The 24,966-nt window shown below is 42.2% G+C and overlaps 1 protein-coding gene across 1 annotated transcript in view; it reads right to left on the reverse strand.

Annotated features, from left to right (window-relative positions):
• Positions 1-24,966, reverse strand: part of HTT (huntingtin) — a gene marked incomplete in the record, with an annotated part of 1,068,170 nt that overhangs the window by 903,220 nt on the left and 139,984 nt on the right. The window contains 1 exon segment of the mRNA XM_053704193.1: positions 14,593-14,771. Within this exon segment, the coding sequence (XP_053560168.1) occupies positions 14,593-14,771 (179 nt within the window).

Below are 24,966 nucleotides of genomic sequence, written 5' to 3' on the forward strand. Positions count from 1 at the left end.
TGAAAGAATGTAGGTATTTGATAGCTTTGTCATGCAAGTTCCTGTCTTCTCAATGGTCTATATACAGTACAAGAAGAATAAAAATACATATTTGTAGCAATTGTGTGCAAACTCGTATGAACACCACCTTAGAGGGGCTGTGTTAAACTGATTTATAACAAGCTTAGACTAAATATTTCCTGATGAATTTAGAACTGGGAATAGAGAGGAAGAATATCAATATTTAGTTACATTCAAAACTATGGCAACTTACTAACTACCTTGGCTCTGAGAAATGCTATATAAAAGAAAGAAGTGATGGGGCGGAGCTTGGCCACGCAGCAAGATGACCGACGCATGGAATAGCTCCTAGGCCCTGATCTCCCAGCCCGATGGAACATTAGCAGGGAACGGGTATATAAGTCTACACAAGGGCGCTAACAAGTGCTGCAAGTGAGATGTCACAAAATGAAACGGACCCAGAGCTTCCGTCACATCGCTAACAGACCCGGAACGGAAGACGGCCCAGCTCGCGGGATCGCCTATTGAACTGAGGCAGTACCTTGCTGCAGCACACGTAGGGGAAACAAACGGAGGGGAGGCCAGATAACGTCTCCTGCATCGAAACAGACAGAGCAGGAGCGAGCTGCACTTAATGTTATGGAGAGGTCGGGCCGGGCTGTGACTATACAGCTCAGATCACTCACCAGTGCTATGTGACTTCATATGGCCAGAAAAGCCACTACTCCCCTACATTTGGTGACTGGACGAGTGTCTCCTACAAACCCCCTGCACAAATTGGAAATAGGCAGAGAATTAAAAGAATATTTCAGACTTAACAACACAGGTCAGACCCAAACACCATTGTTATGGGAGGCCCACAAAGCAGTCATAAGAGGGGTCATGATAAAAATCAAAGGTCAGCAGCGCAAACAGAGTAGACAATATTACGATTCGCTAAAGGCAAAAATAGCATATTGGGAATCCGAACATAAAAAGAACACAGCGTCGGTTACTATCCTAAATTCACTCACACAAGTCAGAAAGGAACTCCACAATCTCCAATTGAAGGAGACACAGCTGAGGTCACTACACCTGCGACAATATTTCGAATTCGGTAATAAACCTGGCGCACTCCTGGCCAAAGCTCTCAAAAGGAAACAATTTTAATCACATATTGCACATAAATATGATAAACATGAGACGCAACATAAAGACAGCCAGAAAATAGCTGAGACGTTGAGATTATACTACTCTTCGTTATATAACCTAAAAGCAGTTAACACAGCACTAAGCCCTGACTCAAACGAAGGGACCAACCTGACAGAAATGGAAGAATATCTAAGAGATATAAAAACCCAGACAAAGCAAAACAATTAGAGTCACCTATAACACACGCAGAAATTCAAAAAGCAATCAAAAATATGCCGGCAGTAAAGAGCCCAGGACAGGACGGGTTTGGTATATCTTATTACAAACAATTTGCAACATTACTAACCCCCCCATTTAGCCGACATGTACAACACACTACTAAAGGAAGGTGGTTTTAATAGAAACCTAATCAAAGCACACATAACTGTACTGCCAAAACCCGACAAGCCACCCAATAGACAGGAGAATCTCTGCCCAATCTCCTTACTCAATTCCGACATAAAAATATATGCAAAAATTTTAGCCACACGCATAAACAAAATCCTCCCAAAATGAATCAACCCAGACCAAGTGGGATTTGTCCCGGTCCGAGAGGTGAGGGATAACACCCTAGAGGTGTTACAGCTTGTTTCCCACGCACACAAAAACATAATTTATGCTTACCTGATAAATGTATTTCTCTTGTAGTGTAGTCAGTCCACGGGTCATCCATTACTTATGGGATTATATCTCTTCCCCAACAGGAAGTTGCAAGAGGATCACCCAAGCAGAGCTGCTATATAGCTCCTCCCCTCACATGTCATATCCATTCATTCGACCGAAACAAGACGAGAAAGGAGAAACCATAGGGTGCAGTGGTGACTGGAGTTTAATTAAAATTTAGATCTGCCTTAAAAGACAGGGCGGGCCGTGGACTGACTACACTACAAGAGAAATAAATTTATCAGGTAAGCATAAATTATGTTTTCTCTTGTTAAGTGTAGTCAGTCCACGGGTCATCCATTACTTATGGGATACCAATACCAAAGCTAAAGTACACGGATGAAGGGAGGGACAAGGCAGGGACTTTAAAACGGAGGGAACCACTGCCTGAAGTGCCTTTCTCCCAAAAATAGCCTCCGAAGAAGCAAAAGTGTCAAATTTGTAAAATTTTGAAAAAGTGTGAAGTGAAGACCAAGTTGCAGCCTTGCAAATCTGTTCAACAGAGGCCTCATTTTTAAAGGCCCAGGTGGAAGCCACAGCTCTAGTAGAATGAGCTGTAATCCTTTCAGAAGGCTGCTGTCCAGCAGTCTCATAGGCTAAACATATTATGCTACGAAGCCAAAAGGAGAGAGAGGTAGCCGAAGCCTTTTGACCTCTCCTCTGTCCAGAGTAAACGACAAACAGGGAAGAAGTTTGACGAAAATCTTTAGTTGCCTGCAAATAGAACTTCAGGGCACGGACTACGTCCAGATTATGCAAAAGTCGTTCCTTCTTTGAAGAAGGGTTAGGACACAATGATGGAACAACAATCTCTTGATTGATATTCCTGTTAGAAACTACCTTAGGTAAGAACCCAGGTTTAGTACGCAGAACTACCTTGTCTGAATGAAAAATCAGATAAGGAGAATCACAATGTAAGGCAGATAACTCAGAGACTCTTCGAGCCGAGGAAATAGCCATCAAAAAACAGAACTTTCCAAGATAACAGCTTGATATCAATGGAATGAAGGGGTTCGAATGGAACGCCTTGCAGAACGTTAAGAACTAAGTTTAAGCTCCACGGCGGAGCAACAGTCTTAAACACAGGCTTAATCCTAGCCAGAGCCTGACAAAAAGCCTGAACGTCTGGAACTTCTGCCAGACGCTTGTGTAGAAGAATAGACAGAGCAGAAATCTGTCCCTTTAACAAACTAGCGGATAAGCCCTTTTCTAAACCCTCTTGTAGAAAAGACAATATCCTAGGAATCCTAACCTTACTCCATGAGTAACTCTTGGATTCGCACCAATATAAATATTTACGCCATATATTATGGTAAATTCTTCTGGTAACAGGTTTCCTAGCCTGTATTAAGGTATCAATAACCGACTCCGAGAAGCCACGCTTTGATAGAATCAAGCGTTCAATCTCCATGCAGTCAGCCTCAGAGAAATTAGATTTGGATGGTTGAAAGGACCCTGAATTAGAAGGTCCTGCCTCAGAGGCAGAGACCATGGTGGACAGGACGACATGTCCACTAGGTCTGCATACCAGGTCCTGCGTGGCCACGCAGGCGCTATCAGAATCACTGATGCTCTCTCCTGTTTGATCTTGGCAATCAGTCGAGGAAGCATCGGAAATGGTGGAAACACATAAGCCATGTTGAAGACCCAAGGGGCTGTCAGAGCATCTATCAGCACCGCTCCCGGGTCCCTGGACCTGGATCCGTAACAAGGAAGCTTGGCATTCTGGCGAGACGCCATGAGATCCAGATCTGGTTTGCCCCAACGATGAATCAGTTGAGCGAAGACCTCCGGATGAAGTTCCCACTCCACCGGATGAAAAGTCTGGCGACTTAGGAAATCCGCCTCCCAGTTCTCCACGCCTGGGATGTAGATCGCTGACAGGTGGCAAGAGTGAGACTCTGCCCAGCGAATTATCTTTGAGACTTCCAACATCGCTAGGGAACTCCTGGTTCCCCCTTGATGATTGATGTAAGCCACAGTCGTGATGTTGTCCGACTGAAATCTGATGAACCTCAGAGTTGCTAACTGAGGCCAAGCTAGAAGAGCATTGAATATTGCTCTTAACTCCAGAATATTTATTGGGAGGAGTTTCTCCTCCTGAGTCCATGATCCCTGAGCCTTCAGGGAATTCCAGACTGCGCCCCAACCTAGAAGGCTGGCGTCTGTTGTTACAATCGTCCTATCTGGCCTGCGAAAGGTCATCCCCTTGGACAGGTGGGGCCGAGAAAGCCACCATAAAAGAGAATCTCTGGTCTCTTGATCCAGATTTAGTAGAGGGGACAAATCTGAGTAATCCCCATTCCACTGACTTAGCATGCACAATTGCAGCGGTCTGAGATACAGGCGCGCAAATGGTACTATGTCCATTGCCGCTACCATTAAGCCGATAACTTCCATGCACTGAGCTACTGACGGGTGTGGAATGGAATGAAGGGCACGGCAAGCATTTAGAAGTTTTGATAACCTGGCCTCCGTCAGGTAAATTTTCATCTCTACAGAATCTATAAGAGTCCCTAGGAAGGGAACCCTTGTGAGTGGTAATAGAGAACTCTTTTCCACGTTCACCTTCCACCCATGCGACCTCAGAAATGCCAGAACTATCTCTGTATGAGACTTGGCAGTTTGAAAACTTGACGCTTGTATCAGAATGTCGTCTAGGTACGGAGCCACCGCTATGCCTCGCGGTCTTAGTGCCGCCAGAAGTGAGCCCAGAACCTTTGTAAAGATTCTTGGAGCCGTAGCTAACCCGAAGGGAAGAGCTACAAACTGGTAATGCCTGTCTAGGAAGGCAAATCTTAGGTACCAATAATGATCCTTGTGAATCGGTATGTGAAGGTAGGCATCCTTTAAGTCCACTGTGGTCATGTACTGACCCTCTTGGATCATGGGTAGGATGGTTCGAATAGTTTCCATTTTGAATGATGGAACTCTTAGGAATTTGTTTAGGATTTTTAAGTCCAAGATTGGTCTGAAGGTTCCCTTCTTGGGAACCACAAACAGATTTGAATAGAATCCTTGTCCGTGTTCCGTCCGCGGAACTGGGTGGATCACCCCCATTAGTAAGAGGTCTTGTACACAGCGTAGAAACGCCTCTTTCTTTATTTGGTTTGCCGATAACCTTGAAAGATGAAATCTCCCTTGTGGAGGAGAAGCTTTGAAGTCCAGAAGATATCCCTGAGATATGATCTCCAACGCCCAGGGATCCTGGACATCTCTTGCCCAAGCCTGGGCGAAGAGAGAAAGTCTGCCCCCCACTAGATCCGTTTCCGGATAGGGGGCCCTCTCTTCATGCTGTCTTAGGGGCAGCAGCAGGTTTTCTGGCCTGCTTGCCCTTGTTCCAGGACTGGTTAGTTTTCCAGCCCTGTCTGTAACGAGCAACAGCTCCTTCCTGTTTTGGAGCGGAGGAAGTTGATGCTGCTCCTGCCTTGAGGTTACGAAAGGCACGAAAATTAGACTGTTTGGCCTTTGATTTGGCCCTGTCCTGAGGCAGAGCATGGCCCTTACCTCCCGTAATGTCAGCGATAATTTCTTTCAAGCCGGGCCCGAATAAGGTCTGCCCTTTGAAAGGAATATTAAGCAAATTAGATTTAGAAGTCACGTCAGCTGACCAGGATTTAAGCCATAGCGCTCTGCGCGCTTGGATGGCGAATCCGGAGTTCTTAGCCGTAAGTTTGGTTAAATGTACGACGGCATCAGAAACAAATGCGTTAGCTAGCTTAAGTGCTTTAAGCTTGTTCATAATTTCATCCATTGGAGCTGTGCGAATGGCCTCTTCCAGAGACTCAAACCAGAATGCCGCCGCAGCAGTGACAGGCGCAATGCATGCAAGGGGATGTAAGATAAAACCTTGTTGAACAAACATTTTCTTAAGGAAACCTTCTAATTTTGTATCCATTGGATCTGAAAAGGCACAACTATCCTCCACCGGGATAGTGGTACGCTTAGCTAAAGTAGAAACTGCTCCCTCCACCTTAGGGACCGTCTGCCATAAGTCTCGTGTGGTGGCGTCTATAGGAAACATTTTCCTAAATATGGGAGGAGGGGAAAAAGGCACACCGGGTCTATCCCACTCCTTGCTAATAATCTCTGTGAGCCTTTTAGGTATAGAAAACACGTCAGTACACACCGGTACCGCATAGTATCTATCCAACCTACATAATTTTTCTGGAATTGCAAGCGTGTTACAATCATTCAGAGCCGCTAATACCTCCCCTAGCAATACGCGGAGGTTCTCAAGCTTAAATTTAAAATTAGAAATCTCTGAATCCAGTCTCCCTGGATCAGATCCGTCACCCACAGAATGAAGCTCTCCGTCTTCATGTTCTGCAAATTGTGACGCAGTATCGGACATGGCTCTCACATCATCAGCGCGCTCTGTCCTTAACCCAGAGCTATCACGCTTGCCTCTTAATTCTGGCAATTTAGATAATACTTCTGTCATTACAGTAGCCATGTCTTGCAAAGTGATTTGTAAGGGCCTCCCTGATGTACTTGGCGCCACAAAATCACGCACCTCCTGAGCGGGAGGCGAAGGTACTGACACGTGAGGAGAGTTAGTCGGCATAACTTCCCCCCTCGTTGTCTGGTGATAATATCTTTACATGTAAAGACTGACTTTTATTTAAAGTTACATCAATGCATTTAGTACACATCTTTCTATGGGGCTCCACATTGGCCTTCATACATAGTGAACAAACAGATTCATCTGTGTCAGACATGTTTAAACAGACTAGCAATGAGACTAGCAAGCTTGGAAAATACTTTTCAAATAAATTTATAAGCAATATAAAAAACGCTACTGTGCCTTTAAGAAGCACAAAAAGCTGTCACAGTTGAAATAACAATGAACCAAATCAGTTATAGCAACCAAATTTTCACAGTAAATGTATTAAGTTAGCAAAGGATTGCACCCACCAGCAAATGGATGATTAACCCCTTAATACCCAAAAACGGATAACAATTTAATAATTAACGTTTTTATCACAGTCAAACACACTGTCACAGGTCTGCTGTGACTGATTACCTCCCTCAAAATGAATTTTGAAGACCCCTGAGCTCTCTAGAGACGTCCTGGATCATGGAGGATGAAGTAGGAAGATTGAGACTGAATTTTTACTGCGCAAAAAAAGCGCTAAAATAGGCCCCTCCCACTCATATTACAACAGTGGGGAAGCTCAGTTAACTGTTTATATGCAGAAACAAAAGTTAGCCATGTGGTAAAAATCATGCCCCAATAAGTTTTATCACCAAGTACCTCACAAAAAACGATTAACATGCCAGTAAACGTTTTGAACATACATTTTAAAAGTTATGAAATGTTATTAATAAGCCTGCTACCAGTCGCTTTTACTGCAGTTAAGGCTCATACATTACTTCAGTATTAACAGTATTTTCTGAGTCAAATTCCATTCCCTAGAAAAAAACTTCAGTGTACACACACTCATCAGCCTAATAACAGTCGCTACCACTGCATTTAAGGCTGAACTTACATTACATTGGTATCAGCAGTATTTTCTCAGTCAATTCCATTGCTTAGAAAAATAATTTACTGCACATACCTCGTTTGCAGGGGGGCCCTGCATGCTATTCCCCTTTTCTGAAGTTACCTCACTCCTCAGAATGTGCGAGAACAGCCAGTGGATCTTAGTTACGTCTGCTAAGATCATAGAAAACGCAGGCAGATTCTTCTTCTAATGCTGCCTTAGAAATAAACAGCACACTCCGGTGCCATTTAAAATAACAAACTTTTGATTGAAGAAATAAACTAAGTTTAAAACACCACAGACCTCTCACAACGACCTATCTTTAGTTAGGTTGCAAGAGAATGACTGGATATGACATGTGAGGGGAGGAGCTATATAGCAGCTCTGCTTGGGTGATCCTCTTGCAACTTCCTGTTGGGGAAGAGATATAATCCCATAAGTAATGGATGACCCGTGGACTGACTACACTTAACAAGAGAAAATAAGATACCCTTAACGCTCACCTCCACAGACGCCGAGAAGGCTTTCGACAGGGTGAATTGGTCCTTTTTAAGGGTCACTCTGTAGAAAATGGGCTTTAGCCAACTCTTTATAGAGATGATCTTTGTATGATATACTACACCGACTGCGAAAGTAAAAGTAAACGGATGGCTGTCGGACAGCTTCTCAATCACGAACGGAACGAGACAGGGTTGCCCTCTCTCCCCAATTTTATTTGCAATTTCCATAGAGATTCTGGCCCTCAAAATTTGCAGATGCACACAGATTACGGGTATCACATTAGATCACACAGAACACAAAATGGCAGTATATAGAAGGGGCAATAGTTAGGGATCTTTCTTGCTGGAAAAGTAAAAACCTCTCGTGGCTGGGCAGAATCGGAGTTATAAAGATGAACGTTTTACCTAGAATCCTTTATGTTCTGCAGACCCTTCCCATCCCCCTACCTTTGGACCACCTAACAAAGTTACAGAATGCAATGAAGGCATTCATTTAGAATGGTATAAGACCGAGGATAACTAAGCAAAAATTGTATTTACCCAAGGAGAGAGGGGGACTGGGTATCCCAGACTTGCAATTGTATAGACAGGCAATAATTTTGCAAAGGCTTGTAGAATGGTGCACTAATGACTCCAAAAAACACTGGATTCAGATAGATAGGTCTATATTGCATACAAACAATTCAGGACACCTCGCATGGCTACTGAAAAAAGAAAGACCTAACCTGATAGAGGATTATCCTCTAATAAAGGAGCACTTTGTGACGTGGGATAGGATTATTCATACCTCTACACATATTTCGATGCTGGCATCGCCAATGACACCTTACATAGACAATCCTGACCTGAAACTTAATTTAATAAAACGGTATGACTTCAATGGCCAACACATTAAGGGAAATACAATATACCACCTGAGGCAACCTAAACATCACAAGCTAAAAAAGCTGGGAGATATATCAGAAACAGACCCCTTCATAACATGGATGTGATAGGCACAGAAAAGTCACTAACTCCCATAGACATAAATTATCACTCCTCAGGCAAGTGACTGATTTTGAAAAATTGTGTCTGGCGAATAAGACACCCTCACATTTAATATCTATTCTGTACAAGAAATTGCAGATAACCGGTGAAGATCTTTTACCAACATACACCAGGGCATGGGATAGGGAGCTTACTCTAGGACTAACACTGAAAAGTTGGAAATCCATATTTCTTAATAACAAAGTAGCATCCATCTCAGCCCAAGTACAGGAGACCAATTTTAAGTCCCTAACAAGGTGGTACCTGACGCCAGTGAGATTAAAAGTGATATATTCCACATTCACGGGAAGGTGCTGGAGGGGCTGTGCGGAAGAAGGTACCATACAACATATCTGGTGGGACTGCCCTAACATTCATCAATTCTGGACAGACATAATAGCACATATCTGCAAGGTCCCGGGGACCCGAAAATATTACTTTTTACAAGCCTCCCCAAACTAAAGGATGTGGCGAAATGACATTTGTTACTATCGATGTTAAGTAGCGTGAAAATGCTGATTCCCAGATATTGGAAATCTGGCAAGACCCCCACATTTAGGGAATGGGTGAAACAAATTGAGACACTTCTGCAATTAGAAAGGTATCATTACACTAGAAATAACACTGTTGAAGTACATGAAATAATGTTAGTGATATGGAAACAGGAATAGAGACCCTAAATCATTCTTAGACGAGATCCTTGCATCATAGTTCTCTACATTATATCCACGCCCCCCTCCCTCACTAGAGTAGAGTACTTTCCCTCCCTTCCCCCTCATCCTCCCAGCCAAAAAATCCGGAATTGGCAGCGACCCAGGTGATACTTCAAAAAGAGATAAAGATGATTATTTAGAACTAGATGACGCCTGCTCGAGAGACCTTAATAGAGCAGCGCATTACAGCTATTAATTCATGTTATTTCATTGTATTCAATTGATATATAACACTTGTTTAAAGACAAAATTTTACTGAAACTGGACATTGGAAGGTCATTTATATTGTGTGTTAAAGAGCCAAAAGAGGTCTAAGTTAGTTAAAATTGAGACCAAGCGAGACATGCAGGACACTAGAGAATGCGACCAATTACAAGTGTAAGGTTGCAGAAGCCTTGTCATGTACCATTGTTGATGCCTGTTATGTACTTTTACCGTATGACATGTATGTTCAGTTGATCTAAATAAAGCTTTTTTTTTTTCCTTCAAAAGAAAAAAAGAGGTGATGAACAATTTTAATTCCATAGGATATCAAGTACCTTTAAAAGGTGCGTTTTTAGAATGTTGAGTCATCTGTAGCTCAAACGGTGAATAGTTAGGTACAGAAACCCACATTTCTAATGTTGCTAGGACTAAAGGAACTGATCCACTATGCTTTATGAGGGTTTATCATAAAACAATGCTTTAATTATAATTATAAGAATACAAGAAGAAAGCACAGAAGAAAACAGTCAAACCAATAGAGTTCAAACCTCTGGTGGATTTACAGAGGAGACAGATTGGATTCAAAATCCATTGCTCCGCTGAGAAAACAATGCCAGCTTAAACTATGAAAGTCGGATACATAGCTCAGCATGCTAAGGCACTGTGGCTGAGCTCTGTAGCAACCCAAGGGTTGCAGGTTTGATCCCTGGCGAGGTCCACTCAATCTTTCATCTTTCCAAGGTCGATAAAATGAGCACCGCCTTGAGAACCTTACGGTGATTAGCCGCGCTTTACAAGTACCCAATACATACATGTACATAGATATACTGCTGTACTATCCTCTCCTATTTAATCATTTTAATAAGATATCCATATGACATTTTTGTTCTACATAAACATGGATAGCATCAACATCAAGAAAAATCTTTAAATAAATACAAAATTGAATACTATGTTTGTCTCAAAACTTTAAATTAAAAATACTCTAAGAATTAAAGGGACATGCCACTCGAAATTTAAATGCACATAGATGAATTACCTCTTTGAAAATAAACAAATTTACAATATACATGTACTGGCAATAATGCTTCTAGTAAAAGTTTTCACTGTTTTAGTGTTAACATTTTTCTCTGTACGTGAAGCATAGCTAGAGATTCTCAGTGCACCAGCAATTTAAAACTGGCAGCTGTTCAGAGTGCCAGTGGGGCTTGTATCATGTCAGTAATTAACAAACGGATAGATTACGAGTTTTGTGTTATGAGGGGTGCGGTAATAACTTGCACGTTATTGTCACCGCTCACTTCCCTACAGCGCTGGTATTACAGGTTTATAAAAACCAAGCGTTAACAGGCAAAAGGTGAGCGTAGAGCAAAATTGTGCTCCATACCACACTCCAATACCAGCGCTGCTGAAAGCTGCGTTGAGCTGGTTTTACGTGCTCGTTCACGATTTACCCATAGACATCAATGGGGAGAGCCGGCTGAAAAAAAAGCCTAACACCTGCAAAAAAGAAGCATAACGCAGCCTCATTGATTCTTATGGGGAAACAAAATTTAGGTTTACACCTAACACCCTAACATGAACCCCGAGTCTAAACACCCCTACACTTATTAACCCCTAATCTGCAGCCCCCTTCATCGCCTAAAACTACATTATACTTATTAACCCCTAATCTGTCGCTCCGGACATCGCTGCCACTATAATAAACATATTAACTCCTAAACCGCCGCACTCCCGCATCACAAACACTAGTTAAATATTATTAACCCCTAGAGAAACACACGGAATAGCAGGCACTGCTAGGTTAGTGAAAAAATAAAAAATTCCTTTTATTAGAAACATTAAAAAAAGAGAGCACCCAGACAAGGTACAAACAGAAAAGGACAGTCCTTTTCTGTTTGTACCTTGTCTTGGTGCTCTCTTTTTTTAATGTTTCTAATAAAAGGAATTTTATTTTTTCACTAACCTAGCAGTGCCTGCTATTCCGTGTGTTTCTCTATGACACTTTTGGCCTGATCTCCCTCTTGCTACGGCACTCCGGGTGTGTAGGAAAACAGTCTCTTTATACTTGTGGTTTCTGCTACGACCAGTAGTTTTGACCATGTTCCGGATCCCCCCCTGTTGTATATTATTAACCCCTAATCTGCCACCCCTAACATCGCCGCCACCTACCTACATGTATTAACCCCTAATCTGCCGCCCCCAACGTCGCCGCCAATATACTACATTTATTAACCCCTAAACCTAAGTCTAACCCTAATCCAAACACCCCCGAACTTAAATATAATTAAAATAAATCTAAATAAAAACTATTAATAACTAAATAATTGCTATTTAAAACTAAATACTTACCTATAAAATAAACCCTAAGCTAGCTACAATATAACTAATAGTCACATTGTAGCTAGCTTAGATTTTATTTTTATTTCACAGGCAAGTTTGTATTTATTTTAACTAGGTAGACTAGTTAGTAAATAGTTATTAACTATTTACTAACTACCTAGCTAAAATAAATACAAATTTACCTGTAAAATAAAACCTAACCTGCCTTACAATAAAACCTAACCTTACACTACAATTAAATAAATTACCTAAATTAAATACAATTACCTAAATTACAAAAAAAACACTAAATTACACAAAATAAAAAAGAAATGATCAGATATTTAAACTAATTACACCTAATCTAATAGCCCTATCAAAATAAAAAAACTTAGCCTAAACTACCAATAGCCCTTAAAAGGGCCTTTTGCGGGGCATTGCCCCAAAGAAATCAGCTCTTTTACCTGTAAAAAAAATTACAAAAAACCCACCACCCACACAACAAACCCCCCAAATAAAATCCTAACTATAAAAACCTAAGCTCCCCATTGCCCTGAAAATGAATGGGCATTGCCCGTAAAAGGGCGTTTAGCTCTTTTGCAAGTGCCCAAACCCTAAGCTAAAAATAAAACCCACCCAATAAACCCTTAAAACAACCTAACACTAACCCCCAAAGATCCACTTACAGTTTTGAAGACCGGATATCCATCCTCAACGAAGTCGGGAGAAGTCCTCAACGAAGCGGCAAGAAGTCTTCATCCAAGCCGGCAGAAGTGGTCCTCCAGACGGGCAGAAGTCTTCATCCAGACGGCATCTTCTATCTCCATCCATCCGGTGCAAATTCTATCAGCCAATCGGAATTCAAGGGACGCCATCTTGGATGACGTCAATTAAAGGAACATTCATTATGGAAGAAGACGTCGGAAGAAGAGGATGCTCCTCGCCGGATGTCTTGAAGATGGAGCCGCTCCGCGCCGGATGGATGAAGATAGAAGATGCCGTCTGTATGAAGACTTCTCCCGGCTTCGTTGAGGACTTCTTGCCGCTTCATTGAGGATGGATGTCCGGTCTTCAAAACTGTAAGTGGATCTTCGGGGGTTAGTGTTAGGTTGTTTTAAGGGTTTATTGGGTGGGTTTTATTTTTTTATAGATTAGGGGTTTGGGCACTTGCAAAAGAGCTAAATGCCCTTTTAAGGGCAATGCCCATCCAAATGCCCTTTTCAGGGCAATGGGGAGCTTAGGTTTTTTTTAGTTAGGTTTTTATTTGGGGGGTTGGTTGTGTGGGTGGTGGGTTTTACTGTTGGGGAGTTGTTTGTATTTTTTTTTTACAGGTAAAAGAGCTGATTTATTTGGGGCAATGCCCCGCAAAAGGCACTTTTAAGGGCTATTGGTAGTTTAATTTAGGCTAGGGGGGGTTTATTTTGGGGGGGGCTTTTTTTTATTTTGATAGGGCTATTAGATTAGGTGTAATTCATTTAAATATCTGATCATTTGTTTTTTATTTTGCGTAATTTAGTGTTTGTTTTTGTAATTTAGGTAATTGTATTTAATTATAGTGTAAGGTTAGGTTTTATTGTAAGGCAGGTAAGGTTTTATTTTACAGGTAAATTTGTATTTATTTTAGCTAGGTAGTTAGTAAATAGTTAATAACTATTTAGTAACTATTCTACCTAGTTAAAATAAATACAAAACTTGCCTGTGAAATAAAAATAAACCCTAAGCTAGATACAATGTAACTATTAGTTATATTGTAGCTATCTTAGGGTTTATTTTACAGGTAAGTATTAAGTTTTAAATAGGAATTATTTAGTTATTAATAGTAGGTTTTATTTAGATTTATTTTAAATATATTAAAGTTAGGGGGTGTTAGGTTTAGGGGTTAATATGTTTATGCTGGGGGCGGCAGATTAGGGGTTAATAAATGTAGGTAGGTGGCGGCGATGTTAGGGGCAGCAGATTAGGGGTTAATATTTAACTAGTGTTTGCGATGCGGGAGTTCAGCAGTTTAGGGGTTAATATGTTTATTATAGTGGCGGCAATGTCCAGAGCAGTAGATTAGGGGTTAATAATTTTATTAAAGTGTTTGCGATGCAGGAGGGCCTCAGTTTAGGGGTTAATAGGTAGTTTATGGGTGTTAGTGTACTTTTTAGCACTTTAGTTATGAGTTATGAGACAATTTTGTCTGGAATACCCCTTTAAGTATACACATTTTACACAGTAAAACCTATGCCAATGGCATTTAGTAATCTAGTATATACAATCTATGCTTCAGGCACTGGTTCATATTATCCATAAGAACACAAAATAATTTACAGGAACATGAAATATTTTTTCCTTTGAAATGTATTTGGCGATACAAGTGCATAGTAGAAAATGCATTCCTTCTCTTGCTAAAGTAAAACTAAATATCATTCCTGGAATGGATAACTTCAGCTTTATCATCATTTACACAAAACCACTGCAGAGTGATTTGATCACACGCTCTCTTGGTGTATTTAAGAACGTTACCTGTATTAACTGTTCGACTGAAGGTGAAATTTCAGCTTCTTTCTTTGTGACTCCAAAGCTGCCTTTCAGACTTGTATCTTTCACCTGCTGCTGTAATAATGGTATTAAGTACCGTAGTGTCAATAAAACTCCTAGTATTAACAATGTTGGGTGTTCATCCTCCACAGGAACAAGGAGCCCTGAAAAGCAAACAGAACATAAATGTTAGTAAAGCAGTAATCAACTAGGACACCCAGAGACAGATCATTGTATAGCTGAAACCCTCAACACAATACATCTCTTAAAATGAATATGTAATGTTAATTTAACTGCTAGATTTTACTTGAATCACAAATGCCTTTTAAGGTAATGCTACTTTAAAGGACCAGTCAACACATTAGATTTGCATAATCAACAAATGCAAGATAACAAGACAATGCAATAGCACTTAGTCTGAACTTCAAATGAGTAGTAGATTTTTTATAACAAATTTCAAAGTTATGTATATTTCTACTCCCCTTGTATCATGTGATAGCAATCAGCCAATCACAAATGCATATACGTATAGTCTGTGAATTCTTGCACATGCTCAGTAGGATCTGGTGACTCAAAAATTGTAAATATAAAAGACTGTGCACATTTTTTTTAATAAAAGTAAATTGGAAAGTTGTTTAAAATTACATGCTGTATCTGAATCATGAAAATTTAATTTAACCTGAGTGTCCCTTTAATAATTCTTGTGGAACCAGTATTTGAAACTGGACATAGAAAAACATAATTTATGTAAGAACTTACCTGATAAATTCATTTCTTTCATATTAGCAAGAGTCCATGAGCTAGTGACGTATGGGATATACATTCCTATCAGGAGGGGCAAAGTTTCCCAAACCTCAAAATGCCTATAAATACACCCCTCACCACACCCACAAATCAGTTTAACGAATAGCCAAGAAGTGGGGTGATAAGAAAAAAGTGCGAAGCATAAATATAAGGAATTGGAATAATTGTGCTTTATACAAAAAAATCATAACCACCACAAAAAAGGGTGGGCCTCATGGACTCTTGCTAATATGAAAGAAAAACAGAATTTATGTTTACCTGATAAATTACTTTCTCCAACGGTGTGTCCGGTCCACGGCGTCATCCTTACTTGTGGGATATTCTCTTCCCCAACAGGAAATGGCAAAGAGCCCAGCAAAGCTGGTCACATGATCCCTCCTAGGCTCCGCCTTCCCCAGTCATTCGACCGACGTAAAGGAGGAATATTTGCATAGGAGAAATCATATGATACCGTGGTGACTGTAGTTAGAGAAATTAAATCATCAGACCTGATTAAAAAAACCAGGGCGGGCCGTGGACCGGACACACCGTTGGAGAAAGTAATTTATCAGGTAAACATAAATTCTGTTTTCTCCAACATAGGTGTGTCCGGTCCACGGCGTCATCCTTACTTGTGGGAACCAATACCAAAGCTTTAGAACACGGATGATGGGAGGGAGCAAATCAGGTCACCTAGATGGAAGGCACCACGGTTTGCAAAACCTTTCTCCCAAAAATAGCCTCAGAAGAAGCAAAAGTATCAAATTTGTAAAATTTGGTAAAAGTGTGCAGTGAAGACCAAGTCGCTGCCTTACATATCTGATCAACAGAAGCCTCGTTCTTGAAGGCCCATGTGGAAGCCACAGCCCTAGTGGAATGAGCTGTGATTCTTTCAGGAGGCTGCCGTCCGGCAGTCTCATAAGCCAATCTGATGATGCTTTTAAGCCAAAAAGAGAGAGAGGTAGAAGTTGCTTTTTGACCTCTCCTTTTACCAGAATAAACAACAAACAAGGAAGATGTTTGTCTGAAATCCTTTGTAGCCTCTAAATAGAATTTTAGAGCACGAACTTCATCCAAATTGTGCAACAAACGTTCCTTCTTTGAAACTGGATTCGGACACAAAGAAGGCACAACTCTATCCTGGTTAATATTTTTGTTAGAAACAACTTTCGGAAGAAAACCAGGCTTAGTACGCAAAACCACCTTATCTGCATGGAACACCAGATAAGGAGGAGAACACTGCAGAGCAGATAACCCTGAAACTCTTCTAGCAGAAGAAATTGCAACCAAAAACAAAACTTTCCAAGATAATAACTTAATATCTACGGAATGTAAGGGTTCAAACGGAACCCCTTGAAGAACTGAAAGAACTAAATTGAGACTCCAAGGAGGAGTCAAAGGTTTGTAAACAGGCTTGATTCTAACCAGGGCCTGAACAAAAGCCTGAACATCTGGCACAGCCGCCAGCTTCTTGTGAAGTAAAACAGATAAAGCAGAAATCTGTCCCTTCAAAGAACTTGCAGATAATCCTTTCTCCAAACCCTCTTGTAGAAAGGATAGAATCTTAGGAATTTTTACCCTGTTCCATGGGAATCCTTTCGATTCGCACCAACAGATATATTTCTTCCATACTTTATGGTAAATTTTCCTAGTTACAGGCTTTCTAGCCTGAATAAGAGTATCAATGACAGAATCTGAGAACCCACGCTTTGATAAAATCAAGCGTTCAATCTCCAAGCAGTCAGTTGGAGTGATGCCAGATTCGGATGTTCGAACGGACCTTGAACAAGAAGGTCCCGTCTCAAAGGTAGCTTCCATGGTGGAGCCGATGACATATTCACCAGGTCTGCATACCAAGTTCTGCGTGGCCACGCAGGAGCTATCAAGATCACCGAAGCCCTCTCTTGATTGATCCTGGCTACCAGCCTGGGAATGAGAGGAAACGGTGGGAACACATAAGCTAGGTTGAAGGTCCAGGGCGCTACTAGTGCATCTACTAGAGTCGCCTTGGGATCCCTGGATCTGGACCCGTAGCAAGGAACCTTGAAGTTCTGACGAGACGCCATCAGATCCATGTCTGGAATGCCCCATAATTGAGTTATTTGGGCAAAGATTTCCGGATGGAGTTCCCACTCCCCCGGATGAAATGTCTGACGACTCAGAAAATCCGCTTCCCAATTTTCCACTCCTGGGATGTGGATTGCAGACAAGTGGCAGGAGTGAAGCTCCGCCCATTGAATTACTTTGGTCACTTCTTCCATCGCCAGGGAACTCCTTGTTCCCCCCTGATGGTTGATATATGCAACAGTCGTCATGTTGTCTGATTGAAACCTTATGAATTTGGCCTTTGCTAGTTGAGGCCAAGCCTTGAGAGCATTGAATATCGCTCTCAGTTCCAGAATGTTTATCGGGAGAAGAGATTCTTCCCGAGACCATAGACCCTGAGCCTTCAGGTGATTCCAGACCGCGCCCCAGCCCACCAGGCTGGCGTCGGTCGTTACAATGACCCACTCTGGTCTTCTGAAGCTCATCCCTTGGGACAGGTTGTCCAGGGTGAGCCACCAACCGAGTGAATCTCTGGTCCTCTGATCTACTTGGATCGTCGGGGACAAATCTGTATAATCCCCATTCCACTGTCTGAGCATGCACAGTTGTAATGGTCTTAGATGAATTCGCGCAAAAGGAACTATGTCCATTGCCGCAACCATCAAACCTATTACTTCCATGCACTGCGCTATGGAAGGAAGAAGAACAGAATGAAGTACTTGACAAGAGCTTAGAAGTTTTGATTTTCTGGCTTCTGTCAGAAAAATCTTCATTTCCAAGGAGTCTATTATTGTTCCCAAGAAGGGAACTCTTGTTGACGGAAATAGAGAACTTTTTTCTACGTTCACTTTCCACCCGTGAGATCTGAGAAAGGCTAGGACAATGTCCGTATGAGCCTTTGCTTGTGGTAGAGACGACGCTTGAATCAGTATGTCGTCCAAGTAGGGTACTACTGCAATGCCCCTTGGGCTTAGCACCGCTAGAAGGGACCCTAGTACCTTTGTGAAAATTCTTGGAGCAGTGGCTAGTCCGAATGGAAGTGCCACAAACTGGTAATGCTTGTCCAGAAAGGCGAATCTTAGGAACCGATGATGTGCCTTGTGGATAGGAATATGTAGATACGCATCCTTTAAATCCACCGTGGTCATGAATTCACCTTCCTGGATGGTAGGAAGAATTGTCCGAATGGTTTCCATCTTGAACGATGGGACCTTGAGAAATTTGTTTAGGATCTTGCGATCCAAAATTGGCCTGAATGTTCCCTCTTTTTTGGGAACTATGAACAGATTGGAGTAAAACCCCATCCCTTGTTCTCCTAATGGAACAGGATGAATCACTCCCATTTTTAACAGGTCTTCTACACAATGTAAGAATGCCTGTCTTTTTATTTGGTCTGAAGACAATTGAGACCTGTGGAACCTTCCCCTTGGGGGTAGTTCCTTGAATTCCAGGAGATAACCTTGAGAAACTATTTCTAGCGCCCAAGGATCCTGAACATCTCTTGCCCAAGCCTGAGCGAAGAGAGAGAGTCTGCCCCCCACCAGATCCGGTCCCGGATCGGGGGCCAGCATCTCATGCTGTCTTGGTAGCGGTAGCGGGCTTCTTGGCCTGCTTACCTTTGTTCCAGCCTTGCATCGGTCTGCAGGCTGGCTTGGTTTGAGAAGAATTACCCTCTTGCTTAGAGGATGTAGAATTTGAGGCCGGTCCGTTTCTGCGAAAGGGACGAAAATTTGTTTTATTTTTAGCCTTAAAAGACCTATCCTGAGGAAGGGCGTGGCCCTTTCCCCCAGTGATGTCTGAAATAATCTCTTTCAAGTCAGGGCCAAACAGCATTTTCCCCTTGAAAGGGATGTTAAGCAATCTGTTCTTGGAGGACACATCCGCTGACCAAGACTTCAGCCAAAGCGCTCTGCGCGCCACAATAGCAAAGCCTGAATTTTTCGCCGCTAATCTAGCTAATTGCAAAGTGGCGTCTAGGGTAAAAGAGTTAGCCAACTTAAGTGCTTGAACTCTGTCCATAACCTCCTCATAAGAGGATGCCTGATTGAGCGACTTTTCTAGTTCCTCGAACCAGAAACACGCTGCTGTAGTGACAGGAACAATGCATGAAATTGGTTGTAGAAGGTAACCTTGCTGAACAAACATCTTTTTAAGCAAACCCTCTAAGTTTTTATCCATAGGATCTTTGAAAGCACAACTATCTTCTATAGGGATAGTGGTGCGTTTGTTTAGAGTAGAAACCGCCCCCTCGACCTTGGGGACTGTCTGCCATAAGTCCTTCCTGGGGTCGACCATAGGAAATAATTTCTTAAATATAGGGGGAGGGACAAAAGGTATGCCGGGCCTTTCCCATTCTTTATTTACAATGTCCGCCACCCGCTTGGGTATAGGAAAAGCTTCGGGGGGCACCGGGACCTCTAGGAACCTGTCCATCTTACATAATTTCTCTGGAATTACCAAATTGTCACAATCATCCAGAGTAGATAACACCTCCTTAAGCAGAGCGCGGAGATGTTCCAATTTAAATTTAAATGTAATAACGTCAGGTTCAGCTTGTTGAGAAATTTTTCCTGAATCTGAAATTTCTCCCTCAGACAAAACCTCCCTAGCCCCTTCAGACTGGTGTAAGGGCATGACAGAACCATTATCATCAGCGTCCTCATGCTCTTCAGTATCTAAAACAGAGCAGTCGCGCTTTCGCTGATAAGTGGGCATTTTGGCTAAAATGTTTTTAATAGAATTATCCATTACAGCCGTTAATTGTTGCATAGTAAGGAGAATTGGCGCACTAGATGCACTAGGGACCTCCTGAGTGGGCAAGACTGGTGTAGACATAGAAGGAGATGATGCAGTACCATGCTTACTCCCCTCACTTAAGGAATCATTTTGGGCAACATTACTATCAGTGGCATCATTGTCCCTACTTTGTTTGTCACATTTATCACATATATTTAAATGGAGAGGAACCTTGGCTTCCGAACATACAGAACATCGTCTATCTGATAGTTCAGACATGTTAATAGGCATAAACTTGATAACAAAGCACAAAAAACGTTTTAAAATAAAACCGTTACTGTCTCTTTAAATTTTAAACTGAACACACTTTTTTACTGAATATACGCAAAAGTATGAAGGAAATGTTCAAAATTCACCAAAATTTCACCACAGTGTCATAAAGCCTTAAAAGTATTGCACACCAAATTTGAAAGCTTTAACTCTTAAAATAACGGAACCGGAGCCGTTTTTATATTTAACCCCTATACAGTCCCTGGTATCTGCTTTGCTGAGACCCAACCAAGCCCAGAGGGGAATACGATACCAAATGACGCCTTCAATAAGCTTTTTCAGTGGACCTGAGCTCCTCACACATGCATCTGCATGCCTTGCTTCTCAAAAACAACTGCGCATTAGTGGCGCAAAAATGAGGCTCTGCCTATGACTAGAAAAGGCCCCCAGTGAAAAAGGTGTCCAATACAGTGCCTGCCGTTTTTTTAACAAAATTCCCAAGATTAAAATAACTCTCCAAAGTTATAAACCATTAAATATGCTTATAAAGTAATCGTTTTGGCCCAAAAAAATGTCTACCAGTCTTTAAAGCCCTTGTGAAGCCCTTTTATTCTTATATTGAAAATTAAGAAAATGGCTTACCGGATCCCATAGGGAAAATGACAGCTTCCAGCATTCATTCTTGTTAGAAATGTGTCATACCTCAAGCAGCCAAAGTCTGCTCACTGTTTCCCCCAACTGAAGTTAATTCCTCTCAACAGTCCTGTGTGGAAACAGCCATCGATTTTAGTAACGGTTGCTAAAATCATTTTCCTCTTACAAACAGAAATCTTCATCTCTTTTCTGTTTCAGAGTAAATAGTACATACCAGCACTATTTTAAAATAACAAACTCTTGATAGAAGAATAAAAACTACATTTAAACACCAAAAAACTCTGAGCCATCTCCGTGGAGATGTTGCCTGTGCAACGGCAAAGAGAATGACTGGGGAAGGCGGAGCCTAGGAGGGATCATGTGACCAGCTTTGCTGGGCTCTTTGCCATTTCCTGTTGGGGAAGAGAATATCCCACAAGTAAGGATGACGCCGTGGACCGGACACACCTATGTTGGAGAAACAAAATTTATGCTTACCTGATAAATTCATTTCTCCTGTAGTGTGGTCAGTCCACGGGTCATCATTACTTCTGGGATATTATCTCCTCCCCTACAGGAAGTGCAAGAGGATTCACCCAGCAGAGCTGCTATATAGCTCCTCCCCCCTACATCACCTCCAGTCATTCGACCAAAGGACCAACGAGAAAGGAGAAGCCGAAGGGTGTAGTGGTGACTGGAGTATAATCCAAAAAATTTTTTAGCCTGCCATAAAAAACAGGGCGGGCCGTGGACTGACCACACTACAGGAGAAATGAATTTATCAGGTAAGCATAAATTTTGTTTTCTCCTGTTAAGTGTGGTCAGTCCACGGGTCATCATTACTTCTGGGATACCAATACCAAAGCAAAAGTACACGGATGACGGGAGGGACAGGCAGGGTCTTTATACGGAGGGAACCACTGCCTGAAGAACCTTTCTCCCAAAAACAGCCTCCGAAGAAGCAAAAGTGTCAAATTTGTAAAATTTGTAAAAAGTATGAAGAGAAGACCAAGTTGCAGCCTTGCAAATCTGTTCAACAGAAGCCTCATTCTTGAAGGCCCAAGTGGAAGCCACAGCTCTAGTAGAATGAGCTGTAATTCTTTCAGGAGGCTGCTGTCCAGCAGTGTCATAGGCTAATCGTATTATGCTACGAAGCCAAAAAGAGAGAGAGGTAGCCGAAGCTTTTTGACCTCTCCTCTGACCAGAATAAACGACAAACAGAGAAGACGTTTGACGAAAATCCTTAGTTGCCTGTAGATAAAATTTCAGGGCACGGACTACATCTATATTGTGTAGCAGACGTTCCTTCTTCGAGGAAGGATTAGGACACAAAGATGGAACAACAATCTCTTGATTGATATTCCTGTTAGTGACCACCTTAGGTAGGAACCCAGGTTTAGTACGCAGAACTACCTTGTCTGAATGAAAAATCAGATAAGGAGAATCACAATGTAAGGCAGATAACTCAGAAACTCTTCGAGCCGAGGAAATAGCCATTAAAAACAGAACTTTCCAAGATAACAACTTGATATCAATGGAATGAAGGGGTTCAAACGGAACACCCTGTAAAACATTAAGAACTAAGTTCAAACTCCATGGCGGAGCAACAGTTTTAAACACAGGCTTGATCCTAGCTAAAGCCTGACAAAAAGCTTGAACGTCCGGAACTTCTGACAGACGTTTGTGTAAAAGAATGGACAGAGCTGAAATCTGTCCCTTTAAAGAACTAGCAGATAATCCCTTTTCTAAACCTTCTTGTAGAAAAGACAATATCCTTGGAATCCTAACCTTACTCCATGAGTAACTCTTGGATTCGCACCAATATAAGTATTTACGCCATATTTTATGGTAAATCCTTCTGGTAACAGGCTTCCTAGCCTGTATTAAGGTATCAATAACTGGCTCAGAAAAACCACGTTTTGATAAAATCAAGCGTTCAATTTCCAAGCAGTCAGCTTCAGAGAAGTTAGATTTTGATGTTTGAATGGACCCTGGATCAGAAGGTCCTGTTTCAGAGGTAGAGACCAAGGCGGACAGGATGACATGTCCACTAGATCTGCATACCAAGTCCTGCGTGGCCATGCAGGTGCTATTAGAATCACTGATGCTTTCTCCTGTTTGATTCTGGCAATCAATCAAGGAAGCATCGGGAAGGGTGGAAACACATAAGCCATCCCGAAGGTCCAAGGTGCTGTCAAAGCATCTATCAGAACCTCTCCCGGATCCCTGGATCTGGACCCGTAGCGAGGAAGCTTGGCGTTCTGACGAGACGCCATGAGATCTATCTCTGGTTTGCCCCAACGTCGAAGTATCTGGGCAAAGACCTCCGGATGAAGTTCCCACTCCCCCGGATGAAAAGTCTGACGACTTAAGAAATCCGCCTCCCAGTTCTCCACTCCCGGGATGTGGATTGCAGACAGGTGGCAAGAGTGAGACTCTGCCCAGCGAATTATCTTTGATACTTCCATCATTGCTAGGGAGCTTCTTGTCCCTCCCTGATGGTTGATGTAAGCTACAGTCGTGATGTTGTCCGAGTTGTTAACTGGGGCCAAGCCAGAAGGGCATTGAGAACTGCTCTCAATTCCAGAATGTTTATTGGAAGGAGACTCTCCTCCTGATTCCATAGTCCCTGAGCCTTCAGAGAGTTCCAGACAGCACCCCAACCTAGAAGGCTGGCGTCTGTTGTTACAATTGTCCAGTCTGGCCTGCTGAATGGCATTCCCCTGGACAGGTGTGGCCGATAAAGCCACCATAGAAGAGAATTTCTGGTCTCTTGATTCAGATTCAGAGTGGGGGACAAATCTGAGTAATCCCCATTCCACTGACTTAGCATGCACAATTGCAGCGGTCTGAGATGTAGGCGTGCAAAAGGTACTATGTCCATTGCCGCTACCATTAAGCCGATCACCTCCATGCATTGAGCTACTGACGGGTGTTGAATGGAATGAAGGACCCGGCATGCATTTTGAAGCTTTGTTAACCTGTCTTCTGTCAGGTAAATCTTCATTTTTACAGAATCTATCAGAGTCCCCAAGAAGGGAACTCTTGTGAGTGGAAAGAGAGAACTCTTCTTTTCGTTCACCTTCCATCCATGCGACCTTAGAAATGCCAGTACTAACTCTGTATGAGACTTGGCAGTTTGAAAGCTTGAAGCTTGTATCAGAATGTCGTCTAGGTACGGAGCTACCGAAATTCCTTGCGGTCTTAGTACCGCCAGAAGAGTACCCAGAACCTTTGTGAAGATTCTTGGAGCTGTAGCCAGTCCGAATGGAAGAGCTACAAACTGGTAATGCCTGTCTAGAAAGGCAAACCTTAGATACCGGTAATGATTTCTGTGAATCGGTATGTGAAGGTAAGCATCCTTTAAATCCACTGTGGTCATGTACTGACCCTCTTGGATCATGGGCAAAATTGTTCGAATCGTTTCCATCTTGAACGATGGAACTCTTAGGAATTTGTTTAGGATCTTTAAATCCAAGATTGGCCTGAAAGTTCCCTCTTTTTTGGGAACTACAAACAGATTTGAGTAAAACCCTTGTCCTTGTTCCGACCGCGGAACTGGATGGATCACTCCCATTAATAAAAGATATTGTACGCAGCGTAGGAACGCTTCTTTCTTTATTTGGTTTGTTGACAACCTTGACAGATGAAATCTCCCTCTTGGGGGAGAGGTCTTGAAGTCCAGAAGGTATCCCTGAGATATGATCTCTAACGCCCAGGGATCCTGAACATCTCTTGCCCAAGCCTGGGCGAAGTGAGAAAGTCTGCCCCCTACTAGATCCGGTCCCGGATCGGGGGCCCTCGATTCATGCTGTCTTAGGGGCAGCAGCAGGTTTTCTGGCCTGCTTGCCCTTGTTCCAGGACTGGTTAGGTTTCCAGCCTTGTCTGTAG

Source organism: Bombina bombina, chromosome 2 (assembly GCF_027579735.1).
Source record: "Bombina bombina isolate aBomBom1 chromosome 2, aBomBom1.pri, whole genome shotgun sequence".
NCBI lineage: Eukaryota > Metazoa > Chordata > Amphibia > Anura > Bombinatoridae > Bombina > Bombina bombina.